This window comes from Pleurodeles waltl, chromosome 6, assembly GCF_031143425.1.
Source record: "Pleurodeles waltl isolate 20211129_DDA chromosome 6, aPleWal1.hap1.20221129, whole genome shotgun sequence".
NCBI classification, from domain to species: domain Eukaryota; kingdom Metazoa; phylum Chordata; class Amphibia; order Caudata; family Salamandridae; genus Pleurodeles; species Pleurodeles waltl.
In genome coordinates this window covers 884,735,379-884,761,628 of record NC_090445.1, presented here as the reverse complement: position 1 = coordinate 884,761,628, position 26,250 = coordinate 884,735,379, and the positions used below count along the sequence as shown (strand labels likewise).

At 45.3% G+C, this 26,250-nt stretch overlaps 1 protein-coding gene across 1 annotated transcript in view; it reads right to left on the bottom strand.

Annotated features, from left to right (window-relative positions):
- The window catches only part of ABCC2 (ATP binding cassette subfamily C member 2), a 277,757-nt gene that overhangs the window by 171,540 nt on the left and 79,967 nt on the right, over positions 1–26,250 (bottom strand). Inside the window, exons 7-9 of the mRNA XM_069239683.1 lie at positions 23,408–23,639; positions 11,176–11,351; positions 557–734 (exon numbers count right to left, since the gene is read on the bottom strand). Coding sequence (XP_069095784.1) covers positions 557–734; positions 11,176–11,351; positions 23,408–23,639 — 586 coding nt within the window. The remainder of the gene's footprint in view (positions 1–556; positions 735–11,175; positions 11,352–23,407; positions 23,640–26,250) is intronic.

The following is a 26,250-nucleotide window of genomic DNA, read 5'->3' as shown; positions in this document are numbered from 1 at the left end:
CCTTTCTTTCCCCCACTCACTTATAACAGGCATGGGAAGTACTTCCATTGTAAAGAGAGGGACAGTGTCGCGAAGGTAAGGCATCATCAGTGATACAAGTATGTGATTAAAAGTGCAAACAATGGAAATAAGTCAATTCATAGCTGAACAGTAGACCACAAGGAAGGAAACAAAAAATTTCAAATGCAGTTGCATCACAGTGTTTAATTTATGCATTTATACACTTTGTACGTTTACGTAAGTAATAATGGTTTTGAATGGGGTAAATAAGAATCACAAAGTGATATCTGCAATGTTCCTGGGAGTGGACTGTTGCAACTTCCGATGTGTACTCCTGGACTAATTTTATGATTTTGTTTAAAAAAGGCAGAATGTATTCTAGACTTTTGAGGAAACCTATCAGAGTTAAATTCTGACTGTTTCTGTGCAGTAACTGCACTCTAAATTACTCTACTGAACAGTCACACAGCAGTTTTATGAAGTATGTAGTGATGCCTGTCATGTTTAAGCAAAATGGCTGCCAAAGTCCCATCACAAGAAAAGGGCGTCAACTCACCTTTTTGTAAACAGCAGCCATCAGTGCAGTGCGCACTTGCATTCCCAGAACAAAGCATCCTTGAAAGTACTGCTGCAAACACAGAGACTGGATTAAGGCTGTTACAATCAGTAGAACAGCATAAAAATAGCCTTGCCATTCAAATAAGCTGGTATCAGCAGTGAAGGCCACCATCAATCTGCGAAAATAAGAGGATAATTAAATTATACTGCATGAATTTGAGTTTAACGAGTGACTTTCAAAACACCTGAAAGAGGTGAGTGGATCCATGCTCTGGTAAACAGCATTTCACAGAATGCAAGGAAGAAATGTACACATTAGCATTTAGGAAATCCTTTGAGGGAACTGCTACACTCAATACGAATAAAATAACATAACAACAAGGAGTTTAATTAGAAATATGCAATTCATTCCAGATATTTATGATATACTTATTACATAACTCTTGGAAACCTCTTGCCATCGTAAAGAGTAAAAAATAATTGGATTTCCATTATGCCTCTCTTTCCAAAAAGTACTCTGTAATTACACCATGTTAACATATTCTGGGGCTGAAGAGAAGATAGTAAAATCTCTCCTAGGTAACTATTCTCATAACCATGTACTGATATCTGAAACCGTGCTGCGGAAATAAAGGTAAATTACCCCAACGTGTTTAGAAAACATAGGTGAAAGACTTATCTAACTAGTATCAATTTCATGAAAATGAACCATGCTTAGTTTGACAAAGTAAGAAAGACGTAGCTTTTCACATTGTGAACTATACCATTTTGGACTGCAGCCTTCAACACATACACTGACAAACAAAATCCATGTAGACTTGATGGCAACTTGATGAAATCACCAAGTTATCTAAGCTATATTTGGTGGATAGAGATGATCCTTCAGGTAAACAGAAATAGGGTAAAGATCTTCATCTTTGAGGACAATACCAAAGCTTGGGCTACAGTTTTTAGACAAGTGATCTTTGCAGTGCCTTGTCCCTGGAGCAACCTGTGAGAAGAAAATTGGTTACTTACCTGTAACTATAGTTCTCCAGTATTAGTATCTTTCATAGATTCACATGCTTGAATCATCCCCGTCGTCAAGGTGGGTGTCAGACGGTAACATTAAATATGCATAGCAGTAAGGCCCATTTTTACACTTTGTCACGCAAAACTGCGTTAGTGCAGTTTTGCATGAAAAAGTATAGCGCCGGCTAGCGCCATTTCAAGACGCCGGCCGGTCGTCATATTTATGAAATGGCGCTAACCGGCGCTAATGCCCTGTTAGTGTCCTTGTAAAGGATGCTAACAGGTTGGGGGAGGCATAGGGAAAACCGGAGCTTTTGCGCCGAATTATGGTGCTACATTGTTAAGAGGCAAAAAAAATGCCTCTAAGCAGTGTAGCGCCATTTCTGGAGCACAACACTCATGGGCATGGGTCCTGTCTTAGTAAAGACAGGAGACATGCCGGCCACCCCAATGGCCATACCCATGGGACAAATGTCCCCTGGGTATGGCCATTGGGGCCAGCGCCATGCAGGAGGCCCCAAGTCAGGGCATGAAAAAAAAAAAACTACCAGGACTTACCTGGGATGGGTCCCCCATCCTGTGGTGTTCCTCTGGTGTGAATGGGAGTGGGTTGGGGTGTCCCTGAGGCCAGGAAAGGGCACCTGTGGGCTCTTTTCATGGTCTCTGGCCATGGAAACATGCCTACAGGTCCCCTAATGTTTGCCAATACCCAGGTGTTAAATAATGGCGCTTAGCACCATTATTTAAGGCCCCCATCCCCCGTGCACGATTTTAGCACGGGGATAAATATTGTGCTAAGGCCATATCATCCTTTTATGGACGGGAACGCCTACTGACACAAGGTAGGTTTTCACATCCAGAAAATGACGGTAACTCCATAACTTTGGCGCTAGACGTGTCTAGTGCCAAAGTATAAATATGGAGCTAGGTTTGCGCTGAATTAGCATAAAAAAAGACGCTAATTCAGCGCAAACCGAGTATAAATATGGACCTAAGTGTATTACAGTGGGCCTCAATGGCCAAAGACAGGCACTGCTATAGCCTATCTATGTTCTTTTTAAAAAAAGAACCAAACCTGAACTACAACCAATCAGGCAACAGCACCCTCTAGTACACTCCCAGCGGAGGTTGATTCCCTCAGATTGTTTAGAATGAGTGCGAAGTATATTGTTTTATATTTGAGGGGAGCCTCTAAGGGGAGGAGGGTGGGTCGCATGTGAATCTATGAAAGATACCAATACTGGAGAAGCATAGTCACAGGTGAGTAACCAATTTTCTTCTCCAGTATTGGATCTTTCATAGATGCACATGCTTGAATTAGAATAGCGAGCAGTAAGTTTTATTTTGACCATAACTTTACTGGTTATAACAATAATAATAATAATGATAATAACCATAGTTAATACCGATAACAATATAAGTATTATTATTAATAATAATAATAATAGTAATACGAATAATAATATTAATAATAGTAATAGTTAGGTGAGTATTGATAACGTACCTATTAAGCGGAAGGTGGGAAAAAACACAGAGGCTCACAATAAAGGAATAGATGTCTTAGCACTGCTTGTCTGACGGCTATGTCCGTTTTGTATGTCTCCTCCAGGCAGTAGTGCTTCGTGAAGGTATGTTGACTGGACCATGTTGCTGCCTGCAGATATGTTGTAGAAGCACTCCAGCAAACAGAACTGCGGATGTGGCTACAGCTTTGGTGGAATGGACTTTAACCTTCCTGCGTAAAGGCTTTAATACCTGAGAATGCAAAACTGTATAGTCAATCCAATCCACCTGGCGATGGTCTGTTTAGATACAGCAGAGCCCTTCTTTGCATCTCCATATGCTATGAACAGCTGGTCTGATTTTCATATTTGATGCGTTCTTTGAAGATAAAACTTTAGACATCTCTTCACATCCAGCAAATGTAGACTCTTTTCGGCTAATGTTTGGGGATTTGGAAAAAAGGTTTGTAAAATTACTGGTTCATTCAGATGGCAATTTGATGGTACTTTCGGTATATACCTAGGATTTGTTCGACCTAGTTGGAGTGAACTGAAGAAAAGGATCCTTGATGGTAAAGGCTTGGATGTCGCTCACCCTCTTCACTGATGTGAGAGCTAATAAAAGTGATGTTTTCCAAGTAAGGAACTTTAATTCTGACCTGTGAATAGGTTCAAATGGCGGCTTCAAGAGCTGACCTAGCAGTACATTCAAAAGCCATAGCAGTGGAGGTTTTTGCACCAGAGGGAACGCTCTAAAAAGACCCTTGAGCAATCATTTTACAATTCTGGAAGAGTATAATGAGGGACGATGCAGAGAGCATTGGAATCTTGAAATTGCAGCTGCAAGTACTTTTATTGATGAATAAGAAAATCCAGATTTTGCTATGTATTGCAAATAAGGAAGTATTTGCTCCAGTGGTGATGTCTGAATTGACACACCACAAGCAGAAGTGCTTACATATAAACTTATAGGTCTTATTGGTAGTTTCGGCCCTAGCTTTTGCTAATATTTCTCTGCATTCTGGTGGAATATTCAAGGTGGAAAACTAATTGAATTCAGGAGCCAGGCCGATAAGTGTAGAGACGATAGGTCTGAATGTCTGACTTGGCCCTGGTTCATAGTCAGCAGGGCTGGGGTCTGTCTGAGTTGAACATGTGGTTGTTCCGAGTATAGAAGGAGTTCTGTGAACCAGAACTGTCTGGGTATTTGGGTGCTATGAGGAGAAGACGGCATTCCTCTGTTTTCATCTTGCTGATCACCCTGGGAATCAAAGGAATTGGGGGAGAAGCGTAGGCACGGACTCCTGCCCATCTCATCAAAAAGGCATTTCCCCATGACCCTTTTTCGGGGATGCCAGATTGCGTAATATGGGCATTTCTTGTTTTTGCTTGTGGCAAAAAGGTCTAGATTTGGCTTGCCCCACTTTAAGAAAAGCTATTTGAGAATCTGCTGGTCGAGTTCCCAATCATGATATGGGATGATCGTTCTGCTTAACGAATCCACTAGGAGGTTGGACTGTCCTGGCACATGTTCTGCCTTCAGAGAAATTTGATTCTCTATGGCCCACTTCCAATTGCTCTGGGCTTGATGCGAGAGCCCTACTGATTTCGTTCCTCCCTGTTTGTTCAGATAGAACATACTTGTGGTGTTGTCCGTTCTTATGAGGACTGTTGAGTTCTGGATTTTTGGCAAAAAAGCTCTCGATTGCCTTTAGCTCCAGTTGGTTTATGTGAAGCTTTTTGTCCATTTGCCTCCAGTTGCCTTTTATTTACAAATCCTGAAGCTGGGAACCCCAACCTTCGAGGGATGCATCTGTCGTTATTATGAAATTAAGAATTTGTTGCAGACATGAGAGGCCCTTGGACAGATTTGACGGTTTTGTCCACCAAGACATGGCAGTTTTTATCCCTGATGTGATCTGAATCTGATTTTCGAAGAAGCCATTCACCTGGAGCCACTGGCTGTCTAGCTGCTCCTGCAGAGGCCACATACGTAGTTGGCAATTCTGAACCAGTGGAATACATGAAGAAATCATTCCTGTGAATGACCGGTAGATCCATACTGAAACAAAAACTTTTGGTGAGAGCTTGTGAGCCACCTGACAGATTTTTCTCTGTCTCTCCTGGGATGGAAATGCTTTGCTTTGTGTGGTATCCAGTTGTGTTACCAGGAACTTCAAACTTTTTGTAGGATAAAAATGCAACTTTTGATGGTTGATGGTAAGGCCCAGACTTTTGAACAACTGCAGGCAAATGGACGTGTGTTGCACCACCTGATGTTGATGCCTTTATGAGCCAATCGTCCAAATATGGAAAAACCTGTATTCCTAGTTAGCTTAGGTGAGCTATTACTGGGCTAGCATTTGGTAAAGATTCTGGGGGCTGACTTTAGTCCGAATGGTAGGGCCCTGAACTGTAGATGCATATCAGCTACCCTGAAATGGAGAAATTTGCATTGATTTTGTGGTATTGGGATATAAAAATTCACATCCCGGAGATCTAGAGATGTCATGTTATCTACCATATTTAAGAGGCATAGGATATCCTGAAGCATTACCATATGAAACATTTGTTTTTTCAGGAACTTGTTTAAGGCTCGCAAATCTAAAATGGGACACCAATCCCCTGAAGGTCTTTTCAACAGAAAAAAATGGGAGTAAAACCCTCGGCCTCTCTGAACAGGTGGGACGATCTCCAATGCTCCTTTGTGTAGCATGGAAGATATTTCCATGAGGAGTTGCTTTAAACGTGGAGGCGGTGGTCCTGATGGAGGAGTACTTGGAGGCTTCTGAAGGAATTCTAAAGTATGTCCCTTGGAAACTATACCTAGTACTCGTTTGTCCGATGTTATCGCTGACCATTGAAGGATGTGGTAACTTATGCGGCCTTCAATCTTTGATACAAAAGTGGAGTAGGTAGCTTGTATCAATGTGCAGTAGTTTTCTGCCTGTTTCTCTGCCACAGGTTGAAGGCCTGCCTCTTGCGAGTTGCTTGTACGCAGCTGTTGGTGGTAATCTTTATTACTGTCGCTGTTGTCCATATTGTGGTCGACAGCCTGTTTGGCCTGCTTCATACTGTTACCTATATGGTTGGTATCCAATGCAAACAAAAGGAATAAGTTCCTCTGCCTCTAGCCCCTCGAAAGGGTTGTTTTTTGTGCTGCAATGAGCCTAGAGATCTGGTTGTGTCCGTGTCTGCCTTGATAGATTGTAAAGCTTCGTTCACATGTTTGCCAAAGAGACATTCAGCATCGTATGCCATATCGAGTATCTTGCTCTGTATTTCTGGTCTAAAGGGGGTAGATTTCAGCCAACCCTGTCTGAGCAAAACTGCTGCCTCTGCCAGTTGCCTGAATCCCATTTGGGAGATGTCAATGGCACAATCAATTATTTCAGCTGCAATCCGTTCCCCCTCTAGTAGTACTTTCTTTGCCTCCAGTTTAGCATCTTCAGGTAGGTGGTCGATGTGTGTGGATATATCTGACCACATTTGTCTATCCAATCTGCTTAGAATGGCTAAAGAATTTGCAGCTTCTGTTGTTATGCTGCAACAGAGGGGAACTTTTTGCCAATATTATCAAGACGACGTTCCTCTTTATCTGGCGGGGAGGATATTGGCGCAGAGGGATTCTTTGAACGGCATTGTGCCGCCTAAGAGTCCACGGAATCCGGCTTAGGATGCCCTATAAAGCAAGTAGGAGAATCCCCTGGGTCTTTGTATTTCTTCTTTAAACGTGGTATTTGAGAAGGTATTGTAGCTGGATTCTCCATCGCTTTTAGGCCTCCCTGCCATATAAAATCTACAATAGGTATGGCTCTCACTGACTTCTTTGCTGGCTCCTTAAAGTTATAGAGTACACAGTCTGTCTCTCTAGATAGGATGGGTAACTCGAAGCGTTTTGCTGCTCTCTCCATTAGGTTATGGAACCCACCTATTTATTCAGGTGGAGAATTTACAGGTCCTGCGAAAGGTGGCAGTGGAGTAGGTATTAGGTATTCGTCCTAGGTGTAGTATCTATTACTTCTCCTTCTTCTTTTTCCTCATATCTGTGCTTTGAGGGTCATCCTGAGGTGGTTGGTCAAAAGGCATAGCAACATCCAGTCTGAGTGGAGTTCCCGGATGGATAGTGAAAGGTGTCTGTGGTACTGCTTCCCATTCATAAGGTTGTGGAACCGGTGTTGCCGGTACTGAGGGTGGAAATCTTCTATAATAATTGTCCAACATATTTTGAAGATTTGTTACTAATTAATTGGCATAGTTATAGAGGTGTCCCTATTGCCGTATTCCGAATGCGAGGGATCTACCTGGTCTCTTGTCGAGTAGCAGTTGTCCTGGTAGTGATCGTCATCATCTAGCTCTTGACACTTGACGTTGAGCTGCGATGGACTGCTGGCTACTCCAAACATTCCTTCGTCCTGAGAATAAACATCATCCTCATTGTCTAAAAGGTGTTGCGGAATGTATGTAACACCTTGTTTGGAGAAATATACATTGGCAAAATTGCAGAGGATTTTCTCCTCACTGTTATCAGCGACATCAGCAAAGATTTTGTCTTCTCAGTGTTTGTCGTCGATGGGTCATTCATCGATGGGTCGTTCATCGACGGATCTTTCATCACTGTGTCCTTCGTTGACGGGTCCCTCGTCACCCGGACTGTCATCAACGGATTCTTTGTCATTGTGTTTCTCGTCAATGTGTCCCTTGTAGACGAGTCCCTCGTCGATGCATTTGTCGCCGTTGAATGGGTAGTCGTCGATGGTGTCTTTTTGCATATTCAAGCCATTCTAATCGTCGCCAATGACAGTGGTGACGATGTGACAATCATAGAAGACACTGCTGTGGTAAACGACGATGTAATTGTCGTCATCATTATCGTAGATGAGGTCATCAATGCATGTGTCATCAACAGTTTATTTTGTCGGCGAGGATTTTTTGTCGGACACTGAAGGGAATTTCTTTATTTTTGTAGTCAACGGTAAAGACAGTGAAGCACTTTTCGGGTATGCTTTCTTTACTGATGGAGTTGTAGGCTCTGAGTGAACCTTTTTTAAGGCTTTCAATGACTTTCGGTTGATGAAGCATAGCTTTCCTGACCATTCTATTGTGACAAGTGTCACAAATTCTGAAGAGTCCTTTTTTAGTTTGTTGGCACATCGTGTCCAATGAAAAGACCACAAAAATTATGGCAGATCGTTAATTCCTGCAATCTTTCTTGAATAACAAGACTGTTTCTAAAGAAAACAATAAGCAGGAAAAGATTTGGATGGCAATGCCTCACTCACTCTTTGTGGCACGCTTCTTCATTGGCCAGTTCATCCCACCATGTTAAGATGATATCAACACGGTGGTCTCAACCTCGGAGGGACGGAGATCAGAATAAATGTTTTCTGGTCATACAAGGGGTCCAGATATTTATGTAATACAACCTCTGTATAAACCCAGGAATTCACATTATTCTTGGGTAAACAGAGCTGAATTAAAAATAAACAGGAGGACGTTTCCAGGAACCTATATCTCGATCATCCTTTTTACTTGTCAATCGTCAGCATGTTTCAGCCTCTATAAATTCCTCACAAGAGATGCTAGAGCCTTCATCAGGACAGTCAAATATGTCCCTACCATCTGTCCTCAAGGACTAATTTGAACATGCAGGTAAGAATAATTCTTATGTGCCTATCCAACTGTTTCTTACCTGTGGGGAAACAGACTGAGTTAAAACTAAATATCATAAACTTCTGTATTCTTCATTAGCAATTTCCTTTCTTTCATTCATTCTTGTTTTCTATGCATATGCTCATAAACTTCTCATGCAAGTGCACTCTTCATGGTACACTTGAGGAATCACAGCATGCTAGACACATGTGAAAAGCACACTGGTAAACATGCACAGTTAGTGCATGTACTTACCCTAAAATTGTTGGTTTTAAATGTAGCAGTTACACCAGTAGGAACCTCTCCTGTAGTCACACACTTGTGCAAAAAAGAGGGGTAAAATAGAAATAATAAAAGCAGAATACACTTGTTGCTGGGACAGCCTTTATTTTCTATTACAATGTTATTGTGTCTGAAACTGGTCCAACTTAATTATAGGAGGGGACTGCTCTGATTATTACTTCATATGAATTTTTAACACGACACAGAACATCAACCCTCTTGGGGCACATCCTATCCCAGATTGAAAAATAGGCAATGTCACAGTCGTATTTCTATACACTAGTGCTTTTGCCACTATGGTTAGTGCTCAACATTTGTGAGTGCAAATGCTTTTTCTTCTTTAACAGTCCCCAATCATAGGGATACTTTTACTACATGACACTGATAGTCACATTTTGATAGTAGTACCATACTACCAACCCCTCTCATATTTCATTATGTGTTGGTTAGTGACGTACTCATAAGAATTCTATAATGCAATCCTATGTTAATCACACAAAAATTCCCGTTCATAACTATTGAATGCTTCCCCCTTTTGTGCAATACACACAGCATAGGGATAAATACACCATGTGACATTGGTAATGATAGATCACAACAGTGAATGAATGCTGGTATCAGTAAAACACATGCATCCACCAATATCAGCCTGTTTTCATGTGTGTCTAGTTAGCTGTAATTTCACGAGTGCACCACGAACAGTGTACCAGCATGAGAAGGAGATGAGTATGAGCATGGAAAACAAGACAGTGAACTAAATAAACAAAACTGCGAACAAAAAGGAAAGACATTTATGAGATTTAATTTTAACTCGGTCTGTTTACCTGCAGGTGAGAAATTATTAGATGGACAGGCAAGACTTACTCTTTCTTACCTGAATGTACAAATTAGTACTTGAGCACAGACAGTAGGGGTACCACTGACTGTCCTGACAAAGGCCCTAGACCCTCTCATGAGGGATATTATAGGGGCCAAAACATGTTGGCAAACGACAAGCAGAGATATAAGGTCCTGGTAACATCCTCCTGTGTACCCAAGCATAAAGGAAATACCTGGGTTCACACAGATGTTATTTTAAATAAATATCTGGACCCCTTGCATGACCAGAAAAATGTATTCTGATCGTCCTCCCTACAAGGTCGAAACCACAGTGTTGGTATCACCTTAACATGGTGGGATGGACTGGTCGAAGATGTAGCATGCCACAAAGAGTGGGTGAGGCCTATGTGTCCAAAACTGTTCTTGCTTCTTGTTTTACCTAAGACACAGTCTTGTTATTCCAGAAAGATTGCAGGAATTAACAATATGCAGTACTTTTTGTGGTATGAGTGTCATTTTGGAGGATGTACAGCAAGTACACCTCTTACTCTCTTGTGTGAGTTCATTTTTAACTACAGCATGAACATCTCAAACACAAGATGCTGTACTTACAACACTTTCTGTGTCTGGGATGTAGTTGAAATACGTCTACAAACACAAGGATGTGACCAAAAGAGAAAGGAATTTAAATTCAGGCTAGTACCATAAAAGACAGTTTTATCACATATATTCACAAGTGTAGGCTAAAGATGTTGAAGTTATTTGCCCAGAATCACAGAAATAATACTGAATAGCCATAGCCAAGACTGGAGACCAGAACCTTTCCATCCTATCCAAGGTCACCTCAGCCAATGTCCCTTTGTCATTATTCTGCTCACCATGCATCACTCATTGCACACAAGTTGTTTAATTATTTTCCAGTCATTAGGGTGACATACAATATCTGGGGTTTGGTGAGAAGGTTGGAGACCCGTTTGAATAGAGAGGTATAACAAAATGAGCTTTTTTCCCATAATTCCTGATAATCAGCAGAAGAGTAGCTTTTTTTGAAGAAGTTATGCTGTAGTATCAACACTTTGACCAAAGTCAGATTTAATCTCCTATATTTCCTTATTCTGAAAACAGATAAAGCCTGTCTTTCAGTAAATCACAGTCATCAGAAGTAGACAGCCCAGCCTCTTTGTTATGTACTCGCATTGGGATATCTTTTGAGGTGACCAAACTATTTTTAAAAATGTATAGGGGAAGAGAGAGACCAGTTCAGCATACTGCAGTTGATACACATATGGATCCTACAAACGACAGTATGTCATGCCAGGTCGCTGTGACCAGAATACACAGTGGGACTTACCTGAGTATCTGGGGGCTCGCAAACACCAGCACATCATGAACAAGTTTGAAAATGGCAGACTTCAGAAGGATCCGCCAGAAGGTCTTGAAAAGTACTTTAATAAGCCAGGATTTTGGGAAATCCTTTTCAGACCCTGGTTTGGGGTTCTTCTTCTTTCCTTTCTTCTCTTTTTCTTCCTAAACATAAACAGTTACATTTAGGGACGGCTGTGACAATACGGCAGCTATTAAAACAACAGGCCTAATTGCCAACTTTTCAGAGAAAAACAGAGGCCATTCTGAACAATAAGGATGACTGGGATGGTCTGCACTGCTCTCCTATATGTATGTTTATTGAAAGTAAACTTAAAATCACCACAACTGGATGCCAGAAGTATCATCACTTATAACATCTTGGAAGACCTCAATTATTGCTTTCCTATTCCAAAGTACTAACAAACCTCTACCATAAGGTCTGATACAAATAACTAACAAACTTCATGCAATTAACTAACAAGCGTCACCGTCTCTTCAATTTAATGCTTTTCTTCTGCTAGAGATTTCATTATAAATAAAATCCATTTAACTAATGACCCATGTGAGTGAAAGCTAGGCCGAACCAAAAGCTGCAATTACAAAACATCTCTTTCTTACATTTTGAAGACGAAAAACAGCAAAAAAATGCCTCAATGCCGTGCAGATGCCAAGGCTACAGTGTGTATGCAGAATTTGAATAGTAACCTCCACAGCCATTGAGATGGTGATGCATATTACACGCTCTGCAACATGGAGATCTGGTAGCCTAGGCTTTGCAGATAATTATCCACGTAACAATACAAAAGAACCCTCCCAGCAACAATGCCTTAGGAGGAAAGGTACAGAACGAAACAATTAAGAAAACATGCACATTGCTTGAGAAAAGCCTAATATGCCAGGGATATTCACCCTTTGAGATCAAACATTCCAGAGGGATGGGGAAGAAGGGGTTGGGTAAGGGATGGGACAAATTGCCATCATGGGTCCCAGCCAGGAGGTGAGGATCAGTCAAAAAGCTGGAGGGCTTTAGGCCTTGGTGGTGTGAAGCATGTGAATTCCAAATGCGAGAAATATTGTATAAGAGGTTGTTAAATGCGGGTAAATGTCCCTTCTGTATGAGTTATTTTGCAAGTCAACAACTCAAAGGCTAGGGTGTGCCATAAACATGTGAATCATGTGGGTATGGGAGGGGCTGTGGATTGTTTCCAGAATAAAGCAACAAGCTGCTTGACCGCTCCCAACAAGTGCGTGATTAAGTGCCATGCCGCATGGGTCGCTAACTGCAAGGTGGGGTCAAATACCGAGTAGGAAAGTCTTGGGGATTCTAAGATCGGATAGCCTATCATCCCCTTGATATGGCTAAGCATTTCTTTCCAAAATGTGGTGATGCCTGTGTATGACCACCAGATGTGCAAAAAGTCTCCCAGAGCGGAAAAGCAACGCCAACATTAAGGGGAAGTTGATGGAAAGATTGTCTGTAGTCAGGTAGGTGTGAGGTACCTCTGTGTCATGACCTTGTATGCCGTTTCTTGTTGGGGTATGTTTTTCATGTTCTTCAGTATGTCACACCATGGACACTCCCATTGTTTTGGGGGCAGTTCGAATTTGATATCAGTGTGTCACTGTGATTGTTAAGGGTGTATGTGGGGAGAGTGGAGTGTTGGAGAACCTGGTATCAAAAGCTGCATTTTAAACATGCACTTTCCTTTCTAAAAACTGCATGACCTGCGTTTGTTTGACTTGCCTGATTTGCTAACATTGACAAATTCCAAACAGCTTTAACTCAGCAGAAATGTTTCTATTCTTGACTTTTTCATTGCTTTTGTATGACTCAAACTTCCTATGCTAACAAAGAAATTTATATTACATTACACAAATATCCTTTAAAAACGTACAGGGGGGGCGTGGCCAAGGGCGTCAAGATGGCGGTCGCACTCTAAGAGTGCTCTGGACCCCTCCGTCATCCGCCCGGAAGGCCAAGCCGTGCCGCACCCGTAGCGAAAACCTAAGAGACCCCTTGTGGGTCCGTGGGTGCTGTGGGACCCGAGGCTGAAAAATCGGAAGAAATCCGACACCGGGAGGTGCCCCGGAGAGGGTCGGGCCAGGAGGCGGGAGAGGAGCGGAGTCGGCGTGACCCGAGGCGGTTCCGCGGGACGGGGAGCCGATCAGTGGCCGGGACTTGAGGCTGTTGAGGCCGGGTGCGGTGTTTCGGGCCCCGCGCGGAGGGGCGCCGGCTATGGGACGCCGCGCCGCACCCAGGCGAGGGACCGGAGGAGCGGAGCTGGCCGCTGCCGGCCGCTGGTGAGTCGCGTCGGCGACTGGGCCTGGGGAGGCGGAGGACCGCTGGACCCGAGGTTGGGCCCCGCGGCTGAGGCGGGCCCCTGGTGCGGGCTCGGGCCACCCCCGGGACGGCTGGAGGTTGGTGAGCGGATCCGCCACGGGAGCAGCGCGTGTCATGGGCTACTGATGGGGCCCTTGCCACTGCGGAAGGTGAGCGGCCGGTCCCCTTGAGGACACTAAAGAGAGCCCGGTCCAGCTGGGGAGACGTCTGGAGAGGTGAGGCCTGCCCACGAGGGCCATCAGAGGGAGAGGCCCGGGGCCTGAGGAATGAACTCCCTATCACATAGGGAATGGAAACCTGAAGAAGCTGGGTTGGAGCCGGGACCCTGCTGAGTCTAGCGAGAACCCTATTACAGCTGCAACGGGGGCATCGAGCGGGGACCCTGATGCTGACACAGCGACCTTGCCGTCGCCGAGGTGAGGTGGGCCGCGGACTTCGTGCAGAGGCGACACGTACCGGAGGCGGGCCGGAGCGGGGACCATCTCTCCGCCCGTCCTCCTCCTGCAGCGGGATCTCCGGTACCCCCTGAGTGACTTGCCCCCGGACCGGGGGAGAGCTAAAGACAAAATGGGAAAGGACAGGGCCACCAGGCAGCTCCCGGCCTCGCAGCAGAAAATAGAACCGTATACCGTCCCGGCGCCCCCCCATGGGGAGACCACAGCACTATCAGGAACCTCCACACCGGATGGAGTAAACGCAATCCTAATGGCTATTCAGTCCTCACAGCTGGCAGTGGAGTCCAAGATAGGAGAGGTCCGTGTGGACATGGGCCTCATCAGGCAAGACCTCAGGAATGCTGTGGGCCGCATAACTGAGGTTGAAACTTGGGTCTCAAAGACAGAGGACGACCTTGCTGAGCTTAAACTTAAAGTGGCCCAACTGCAATCCCGAACTGGCGAACTCCATCGAAGGGCCGAGGACGCTGAAAATCGCTCCAGGAGGAACAACCTGCGCTTTGTGGGATTTCCGGAGGGAGTGGAAGAGAACAAAGCAGTCGAGTTCTTGGAGAGCTGGATCAAATCCTGGATGCCAGACCAGTCGCTGTCGCCGTGGTTCTCGATTGAAAGGGCGCACAGGTCGCTGGCCCCCCGGCCACCCCCCGGGGGCCCGCGCTAGCCAATGATAGCTTGCTTTATTAACTTTAGAGACCGCGACAGAGTTTGTAGAAGCCAGACAAGTGGCTGATCTCCTATGGGACAATCACAAAATCCTGGTGTTCCCGGATTACACCCGCGAGGTACAGAACAGACGCCGGTCCTACGAGCGGGTCATCCCCTTGATATGGCTAAGCATTTCTTTCCAAAATGTGGTGATGCCTGTGTATGACCACCAGATGTGCAAAAAGTCTCCCAGATTACACCCGCGAGGTACAGAACAGACGCCGGTCCTACGAGCGGGTCAAGCAGAAACTAAGAGCCATGCAGCTCTCTTACATGCTGTTGTTCCCCGCACGCTTGAAGGTCATCCTAAACGGGAAAGCTCACTTCTTCGACTCACCAGAGGAGGCATGGACATGGCTGACAGAGGAGCCTCCGAGGCCCAGCAGAAAGCCTAAGGAGTGGGCAGAAGCTTCGGCCGAGGACCACTTGCTCCCCCGAAGGGAGAGGAAGAGAAGCCGAAGACGTGCCGGAACTGGAGGCCGAGGCGGAACAGAACCTGCGACCCAGATGAGTGAAGATCGGGAGGTCGCACCAGAGTCGAACACAGAGGCAACGACGGGAATCACGCAGGAAAGGAGACACCAGCCAGGGGCCTAGCGGCGGCGACCCGGGCCTGTCCTAGGCGCTGGGCTGAGGAAATTATTTGGTTAGAGCCGGACAGCGGAGCCCTGCTGGAGGGGCACTTGACAGGGGCTCCCCGAGTATATACTGAATATTTGCTGCGAGACTAAGTTCTGAAGCCCGGAGGGGGCACCATGGCTAACCTTCTAAACAAACATTGCAAGAGATCCGTGTTTCAGGAGGGGTCCATCACTCCACACTAACGCCAGGTTTAGTAGATAAAACTGGTTAGAATGGGTATTAGGGCGACAGATGCATTTTTGGTGGAAGTATGGGGTGGGGGGGGAGTTGGGAGAAGTTATGTTTACACCACAGTTACAAGTTAATGTACGCTTAGGTTTCTTGACCCGTGAGAGTTTATTTTTTTCCTTTTTCCTTCCTTTCCTCTTCTTTCCTGTCCCACGCCGCAAAATACCTGGAGAGGCGCCCTTTTGGCGTGGCCCAGCTTGCACACACTCCGCCCCACTCATATGCCACATCCAATGATTAAAATTCTGTCCTGGAATGTAAACGGCCTCCTGGACAAAATTAAGAGATCAGCGATATATAGTACCCTGCGCAGGCATGCCCCCGCGGCGATTATGCTACAAGAGACTCATCTCCTCGGGACCAGATGCCCCATGCTGGCCAGAGGGGGATATGACAGGGTCCATCATGTGGGCTTCTCTAAAGGCTCCAGGGGTGTGGCTATACTGCTTCACCGCTCACTGCCAATCACAATAACAGCCACGCGTGCCGACACACAGGGTAGATACATAATGGTGGCTGGGCTGATACATGGGAGACCCATAAACCTAGTGAGTGTATACGCCCCCCCGGCGGGACTGGAGACCTTTCTGGCCTCCCTCAAACAGATTATAGCAGACCTCCCCCAGGGTACCACATTAATAGAAGGGGACTTTAATGCAGTACTACATCCAGAGCTAGATGTATCAGGAAACAAAACAGCCGGCCGCTCGTGCAGAGCGTCGACGCTCAGAGACTGGGCGGATAGCCTTGGCTTGTGTGACATATGGCAAACCTGGCACCCCAACACTAGGCAATACACACACACACGTCAGCGGCACATGGGTCACATGCCAGAATAGACCTCCTATTCGCCCCAGCGCTAGACATAGTTAACGTTACGGGAGTTGAGATCCTTCCACACGGGGTGTCCGACCACGCACCTATACAGGCGCGCCTAGGCAATACCGACCCGACCAACAGGCCCACTTGGAGGCTGAATGCTTGGTACATACAGGAGGAGGATTATAAAAAGGCAGTGAGAACCCGATTGATACAGTACTTTGAGGATAATGTAGGCTCAGTGCAGTCGCCGGGCAGGGTCTGGGCAGCATGTAAGGCAACAATTAGAGGCCACGCCAAACATCTCATCCGAGTGAGGGAACGAGCCCGTATCTCCCAAATAGCCGAACTAGAATCGCGGACACTGCACCACGAACGCAGGCATCTGGCATCTCCCTCGGCCCAGGGCCTTCGCCAGCTCCTGAAAATGCGCGAAGAGGTCAAAGCCCTCACCCTAGAATCAGCCAAGCTCATGTGGAGGGCCTCCACCGCCCGAGTATATGGGTGGGGGGACAAAAGTGGGAAACTCCTGCACTGGCTGGCCACACGTCCACTGGCCAACAGAATTATACCTGAGATCTCGGACGGGTCCGGAGGGCTCTCCAGAACCCCTAGGGACATTGCACAGAGCTTCGCAGCTTACTACGCACACCTGTACAAAGAACACCCGCAGACCCAAACGGAGAGGGACTCTCCCCTCCTCGACGAAATTACCCTTCCCAAGGTGTCACTCACAGTCAAAGATGCGCTCGACGAGCCATTAACCCTGAAGGAAGTGACTACCGCAATAACCACACTAGCTTCGGGTAAGACCCCCGGCCCAGACGGCTTACCAGTAGAGTTATATAAAAGCTGCAGTGACACAGTAGGGCAACACCTCCTTAACATGTATGAGGAGGCCGAGAACAGGGGCCATTTTCCACTAGGTATTGACCAAGCCACAATTGCTGTGATCCCTAAAACCCAGCCACCATCGCGGAACTGTGTGGACTATCGTCCTATCTCCCTTTTAAACATTGAAGTTAAGATACTCTCTTCGATCCTCGCAGCAAGGCTAAAACCAGCCCTCTCAGCGCTGATCCACCCGGACCAATGCGGCTTCATGACAACAAGAAGCACCAGGCACTGCATTAGACGCCTGCACCTGGCCCTGGCTCACCGTGATACCCTAGCCGCCACATCGAAAGCTCTTCTCCTCCTTGATTTCGAAAAGGCATTTGACACAGTGGATTGGTCATACCTGCATCAGGTCCTGGAGGGCAACGGGATTGGCCCCAGATTTAGGAGACTCGTAAAACTTTTGTACTCACAACCGAAGCCAGAGTACAGGTGAATGGAACCGTGTCGGACCCTTTTCACATAGGACGAGGCACGCGCCAGGGTTGTCCACTATCCCCACTCCTCTTCGCGCTAGTGATAGAACCGCTTGCCAAACTGCTCAGAGAGGACCCTCTGATTGAGGGATGGTCCTGGCCCTCTGGCTCAGAAGACCGCGTGGCACTCTATGCAGACGACGCTCTCTTATACATTGCGAACCCAGCCACGAGCGGTCCGCGTATTCTGCAGATACTTGATCTTTTCTCGGAGTCATCCGGCCTCACACTGAACCACTGTAAGTCCCTACTTGTCCCGTTGCACCCTGCGAGGGATTGCATTGAATGGCAGCAAACCATCCCCATTTGGCAAAACAGTTTTAAATACCTGGGGATCTCAGTCTCCCTTGTACCAGAGTTAGCGTGGGAACTCAATGTGGCACCCCTCGTAGCTAAGGCTAAGACCAACCTCCTGCGTTGGCAAACCCTGCCCATTAACTTACTTGGGCGAGTCGCTCTCTTCAAAATGATGGTTCTCCCCAAATTTCTCTATCTGCTGCAGAATTCCCCATTCCGAATCCCCAAGAAATGGTTTAAAAACCTGGATTCAATGATCCGCCAATTTCTATGGAAAAGTGCCCGCCCGCGACTGGCACTCGCGACATGCCTACATAGCATGTGTGAGGGGGGGTCTTGCGATGTCAAACTTATACTACTACCATCTTGTGACGCAACTTATTGTGGTGAACGAATGGATTGGTGGAGGCTGGTCGGATCCGGCCTATAGACTTGAGCTTGGCACGCTGAAATACGCGGGAGTATTCAACGCCCTTTATGGATGTCCAATTCCCAACTCCACCCCGGAGGTAACTAAGGTGACGCTCCTGGGATGGAGAGAGGCTCAGAGGATTACCGGTTGGTGGAAACGAATCACCGGTCAAACCCCGTTATGGCACAGTAATCTCCTGACTGGGGTCAAGAAACTGCAGGGATTCCAGAAATGGGACGAAATCGGAATCTCCACACTTGGGGATGTCTGGGAGGGTTCACACATGAGATCCTTTGAGGGCCTCCAGAGCGCCTTATCCATGAACAAATCGCAGTTCTATAGATACCTCCATATCCGTCATGCTCTAATGACACACATGCGTACTGACGCGCCCATACCAGACCATTCACCAATAGAGGCAAAGGTACTAATGGGCAACCTGGGCAAGGGAGGAATCTCACAAATATACCGCTCACTGATTTCCAACACCCTTAGTCCAATGACCAGACTTCGCAACAAGTGGGAGGGGTGGGTGGGTAGAATTGAGGAAGGGGACTGGAACGATGCCTTGGCAGCCCCTGGTACCCTAACTATATCCTCCAGGCTCCGTTTGGTACAATCCTACTTTTTACATGCCGTATACATGACACCCAAGAGACTGTGCGAGGCAGGCCTCCGCTCCACGGCTGCCTGCCCAAGATGCGCCCAGCCGGAAGCGGACTTCTACCACATGATATGGTTATGCCCGATCATAGAGGATTACTGGAAAGAGGTTGCAGCACAAATCTCTGGGGCCCTGCAAACAGACTTATCCCCCGAACCGCTCCTGTTCCTACTGGGGGTGGCGGGAGACACAGATTTGGGAAGAATGAAGAGATCCTTTGTGGGAATAGCATGTCTGGTTGCCAAAAGGGATATTATGACCAAATGGATGGCAGAGGGAGCCCCATCCCTAAATAAATGGAAACGGGGTATGGACTGGTGTGCACAACAAGAGAGAGTGGTGTACGAGGCCAGGGGGTGCCCGGGCAAATACGATAAGATTTGGGGGGGATGGGAGGCCTTAAGAGACGACTAGATTACAAAGGATCCCAATTTACATTTACATTCAAATCCATTGACAGACCCAAATACTCACTGACCTGGACCCCCTGTTCAGTCACGTACTGGATCCAGGGGAGCCCTACCCCACACAACTGAGAGGGTTCGATTACCATAGGGTAGACCCGCGATCGAAACTGGCCGCAGGGCGCCAAAAATGCCCCCAAAATTTGCAACCCACACCACGAATCACCCGTGGACAGGAGACACTCTTTTCCCTTTATCCAACTCTCACACCTTTTCTCTTTGGTTTGTTTCTTTTGCATTGTTTTAACCCAACTCAAGTGATCCTATTAAATCCGAAGTAAGTTTTATGCACACAGTAGGGCGCTATGTAATAATGTGTATCACTTGGCTTGGAAATGTTCATGTAAATCTTTTTGGAAAACAATAAAGCATCTTTATTAAAAAAAAAAAAAAAAACGGACAACAAATGTCCTTTCTTTCAGAGACTGAGATGGCTGTGAAAATTCTTTGCCATTTCTTATTGTGAAAACATGTTTACTAATGTTTCTCACGTTAGAACTGTCTTTGTTTGAAGTTATCATCTCGACCGAAGCTGTTCCTTTCTCACTGGCTTACTTGCCTATGATTAGCTGTCTGTATAACACATCTGAAACAATTGTAATACAATTGTACACATTGTAATTCAATTATAAAAGTGTCCCAGGGAAAGAACAGATAAAAGAGGAGAGTAGAGTATGAGGAGAAGGACGGACAAACGCTCACTCTTAGTATTCGGATCTTATGTTTGCGAGACAAACTTTGCTCTTTGCCTAGACTAATCTCAATTAGTTTGTTTCTTTATGAGTACTGATACCATTCACTGACTAGACTGCCTTTTGAACACCTGTTCCTTTTTTCTATGTTCTGACTAAAATTATTTACTTTACTAATTTAGAATACTAGAATAGGGATTTGAATATGGGACATGCTTAATGCAATGTTATGTAAATCGTATCGACTAAGAAAGAGATTTAACACTTATGAGAAATAAAAGTTTAACATTGTAACTACAACTCTCATTGCTGACTCCTGAAAATTATTAAATGTATAAATGTTACGTATTAATGTTTAAAGTCCAGCTTTCTATGCAAGCCCATTTCAAAGTTACCCTACTGCGTATGTAAGAGTTGCGGAATTTTATATAAATGTAGAATTCTCTGTGCTCCCACTTCTGATGGGCGATACATAATGTTGTCTCCGTTTGTTGTAATGAAGACCCACGCAATCACTGTACAGAACAGAAACACTGATTTGTTTTTAATAAACCCTCATTTTGACCCCATAAAATTGACTATTTATTGGTAAATGTTTTATTCCATGAATTATTGTTTTAGTCAAATGTTTGTTATTTTTCTCTTTCATGTGTAATTTTATGAGCACTTGGTGAATCACTTTTGAGTACTGTGATGCCTCATGTTATGGTCTAGCAGCTCATATTTTACCGTAAAAGTGTGAAATAAAATATGCCTATGTTCTATTGTGCAGCTAAAAAAAACTGACTCCTACCATGTGACATATTTGAATGATTTCATATGTGCCTGTGAGTCAAAGTGCTTGTGCCATGTTAACATCCCTAATAAATGTTTCTATCGATTGAGTCTGAATGGAACAAATTTCATCTATTATTCCAAGTATAATGAGCAACATGACAATGTAAGCAACTCAGATCTCCTCAGCATTTAAATTTTGTATGTCTTGTTTTCAGTGCATATAGGGAGCTTCAGTTCTGACAGTAGAAGTCTATTTCATCGTACCTGTCTTTATTTACACAGGTAAGGGCAGGCGTGTATATGCACTTTTTTAGTCAGAACAGTTTTTATGTTATTTGTGTTTTTTTCTACCTGGGAAGAGTGGCAGCGATGGGCACACCTAGTTAGAGTTCTGAAAACTTCCAGGCAGCCCCTGGACTCCTTAAATGGGCGTTCTCCTAAGTTATTGATGAATACTGAACTTAATAGATCCCTGGACATTAATTTTACTGACACTCAAATTCAAACAACCATTGGCAATACCAATAGGTCTGGCTTATAAATGCAATGCCAAGCCAGACCAAACAACCAGCCACTGCCCATCCTTTGGGGCTGAGGGGCCACCCCAACACCTTTTGCCCCTCAAGAAGAGTGTCTGTCGGGCTGATTAAAGATCAGTCTGACAGACGCTTCCTTTTTAGGTCACGCAGCCAGGAGCTAGGCATGCGCTATTTGTGCAGGCTCCCGGCTGCCTGAGCTGAACTTTGCTGGGCTGAAGAAGTCACAGCCCTGTGGGCGTTTCCTCTTCCGCCTAGCAAAGGTGCCTCAAGGCCCTCCCCCTCATGACAAGTGGGAAAGTCACTGATTGCTTCGGACTTGTGCGCTTCAGTTTTAAGCCCTGAAGCGCCCTGGGCTGAATGTCAATCAGTGACACCTCGTCCCATAGTGGGATGGGGTCCGCAGTCTCTCTGACCCCACCCCAATCTGTGATGAATTGGGACTTCTGCCTTCCCTCACTGGCTGACCTTAGGTTACCCAGTGAGGGAAGGCAGCAGTCCCAGCCCTCCTCCTGGGACCCCCGAGGCATATTAATAGTAATGTGCCGAAATAAAAATTAAAAGATTAGCTGGGTTTGTTGTTTCACACTAGGATTGGTTGTTCAGCAAAGCCAAGCCTTCCACTTTGAGACCTTTAATCATTTACTGGATGTATATATGTGACGATGGGTAAGACAGGACAATATTTATTTGACCAGTCCTGCTGTTTGCAGCCAAATGCATGTCCTGGAAGCCGGTAACTGCTGTGCTGCCTTTGAGGCCAGTCCTCCATGAGGGTCTACACTCCTACATTGAAATAGCGGGGGAGATGTAGGTCAATCAGTACATCAGAAACAAAATTGTCCCCTAACTGCATTGCTTCTCCCCATCCCATACCGGAGTCATGCTTCAGGTGAGGAAAATTATATTCTCACAGTCAATGTAGCAACGTCTAAAAAACAAATCACATGTGCGAACTCTTTACAAAGCGTTTTCACATTTCACTTATTCAGCCCATTTGAATGATGTAATACTTTATGTTTGACTGCTCTGCTTGCCTATGATACAGGGCTGAGCAACAGTGACTTCGCTCTGGGAAGTCTCATAGTGAAATGTGTACAATATAGGTGAGCAGCCGTATTTACCACACCTCATTTCTGATTCTACAACTTGAATATTCAGCACAAAAGGTCTCCTCTGGGTGCCATTTTAGAAAGCTATAATTGCATTGATTCCTGGGTTACTAAATGAGTGTCTAGAAGGATCAGAGAACGCTTGAGGAGGTGTTCAGGCAGGTGATCACTGCCCGTCTCTCCCTCTTCTTGTAGTAGTCCCCTACTACGCAGAGTATGAGAAAAGGGCGGTGCGAGAAGCTGATTAGTGCACAGTGGGAAAGGACTGAGGAATCCTATAATGTAATCTTATACTAGGCATGGACTGGGGAGTCGTTCCCTGGGAAGGGTGGGAAGCCCTCGTCCCTACTCAGCCAGCAGCTGGTGTCTTCTGATGAGCAATAGAGACATGTACATTGCATGACAAACTCACAGGCATCAACTTACCAAGAAGTGGCCACAACCTCTACCTTTATTGCTAATATATTTCTCACCACATGACCAATCTAAACATGTTCAAATTAATATGACACTTCATTAAAAAATGTGAGTATGCTGTCTATAAATGCATGGCCATGCTCACTATCGTTGATAGAGCAAGCTGTTTGTAAATGAAAGGCAATACAAACCTCTCAGCTTCACCCTACTATTTTGTAAGAAGCAAGGATAGAGGGTTCTCCAGCCTTCAGAAAATGGCATTAAAGGTGTCTTGCAATATTTACCAATACAAGGACATCTTGACTTGGAGCACCGCTGAGACCGTTCATTAGCTCTCTTGTCTGCCTCTTATACGCCTTCTTTTGTCGTCGTTTCTCCAGAGCTTTCTTGGCCTTCTTCACCTCTTGGATCATGTTCTTTTCAAACAAGTCGTGGACGTACTTGGTTTTATCCCCTTTATTCAGCTCCCACAGATCTTCCAGCTCCAGTGGATGTTTATAACCTTTTATAATAATTCTGGGAAGAAGTCACATCTTTCTGTTAGAATTCTTTGACAAGTTACCTAGAATAACCTAGGTGTGCACAGTCTTTGTGTTATGAAGATGCACTATCACTTGTTCATTTCAATTCAATGTCAGACTCTATCCTTTACTGAGTTTAGTAATTTTGCTAGGGCACTTTATGCGATAAATAAGGATTGTTACATAGTTTTAACACTGTGGAAGAAAACTATATGTGTGTACAACGCCCCGTTTCACAAAGAGCCTCCGCAGTCATGGTGGGGTCTCCATACTCATGACAGAATGATCACTCTCCAATTTCTCATTGTGGAGATTTTACCATGAATACGGAATCTCTGCCGTGGCTGCAGAGGCACTTTGTGAACCGGGCCATAGTGTGGTTAATACTGGAAGTTCATACTGGAGAACAATTATTGTATGCTTCAGGCAATTATATTTTCTGTTGTGCTCCTCATCTCCATAGTTTTCAACTTTCCAACTCCGTTTCTAATGTTTCTTGTTCGTCCTCATTGACACTCGACCATGTCTATTTGTTACAGGGTGGAAGTGCCATGATAGGGGTGGTAGAGCAGTGTTGGGGCTTGGTAATGCTGTGCTGTAAGATAATAACACATGGAGGGGGTACTAGTGTGGCGGTGTGGGTTATTAATGTGGTAGGGTGGCTGATAGTCTAGTGCTGAAGTGGCAGTGAGAGCTGGTCGTGAGACAGTGGCATAATGGTGGGGCATGGCAGAACAGTAGATGGTGCAGTATTACAGCAGTGGAGGTGAGGTGCATTGGAGGGCAGATGTATAATTTTATCCAATAGCGATTACCTAATTGTGATTTTTTGTGAATCGCAATTAAGTAATCACTATTGGAATGTATGAAACTCCAGGAGTTTCATACTGCGATTCGCGAGGGCTCGCAAATGGATCTACCTCATTAATATTCATGAGGTAGGTCGCAATTTGTGAGCCATTGCAAACGTGTCTTTGCATGCATTCACAAAGGGGAAGGGGTCACTTAGGGACAAGTTACCGAATCGCAAATTGGATTTGTTACATACAAAAATTCAGTTTTTGCGATCGCAAAACACTTTGATACATCTGGCCCCAGGTGTTGTGAGAAGGTAATTGAATGGTGTGCTGGTTTAAGTATCAGGCCAGGGGGTATTAGAACAGTGATGTGGGATGGTAGTTCCGGGGTCAAGGTTAGGCACAGTGTAGTGGGTTAGTAGTATGGAGCCATGGTTCGAGTTGTTAGTATTGAGGAAAACAAAAAAGTGATGAATGGAATGCAATGAAGAAATCTCAGCCACTGGTAATTAATCAATACCACATTCTAGTCCATCCTTTTTCTGCCTGCCATGTCAACTGAGACAGAAACCAGCCAAATGCAAATCAGCCCTGTCCTGCTCCAGCTGCCCCACTATAGACAGTCCAGTCTGAACTGACAGGTCAGGTCTCATCTTGACCAGAACACAAGTAACCTCAGACCGGTTTCAGCCTATATGGGCTTCTTTAATACAACGCAGCTTGGTTCCAGTGGTACAATGAGCAGAGACCCAATTCTAAGCATGCCACTGAGAAGAAGAATCGTCAGCCACAGATAATTACTCAGGGCTGCATTTCAGTCCATTGTTTTTCCCACCATCATCACCATGCAGCATCAGACAGGAACCAGCCAGATTGCAAATCAACCTTGGTCCTGCTCCATTAGGAACAGTCCAGCCCAAACTGCCAGCCCAGGTAACCTATTTTGATCTATTTGGGCCTTTACAATAGGGCACAGATTGCTTCTAGTGATGTGAAGAGCAAGGGACCCACATATGGGCTTATTCGTAACACTTAAGGTGCCTTGCTGAGTTAAACAAATAAAGTAATGGATGGAATGCTTGAATTAATCTCAGCCACTGATAATTACTCTGGCCATATTCCACTCTATTATTTCTTCCCAATATGCAACCTCAGACGTAACTAGCTATTTGCAAGTCAACACTGGTCCTGAGCCACAAATATTCCATACATCACCTTACTGTTTAATGCAGTTGACGTTTAATTGCAACGAGCATGCCCAGACATGGGTCCCTTAACCAGTGTGCCATGGGACACAAGCTACACCCTATTAGCATAGCCTAAATAAGCTGAAACCAGGCTGGGGTTGCTTGTATTCCCTTCTGAGAAGGGGCATTACTTAACAGCTCAAGAATGACTGTTCCCATAAGAGGAAAGGTCAATACTGATTTCCGTAAGATAGGTGTCTGTCTACATTTGCATGGTGCGTGAAAAACCACGGACTGGAAGACGACACAAGTGATCGCCAGTGGCTGAGATGAATTATAGCATTCGATCCATCACCTTGATAGTTGCTTTAGTTGAAGCTCTAAGTGCAAACGTGGGACCTGTACTTGCTGTACCATCGGATTCAAAGTACACCTTATTGACGAGGCCCAAAAAGGCCTAAATTGACCTTTGGTTACTTCTGCGGGGGAGGGAGGGTTGAGGGGACCTTACCTGCCAGTTTTTGAATGGACTGTTCCATGAAGAGCAGGGTCACTATGCATTTGCACAAGGCATGCCTCTATCTAGAGTGGCATGGCGCATGAAAAATGAGGACTGGATTGC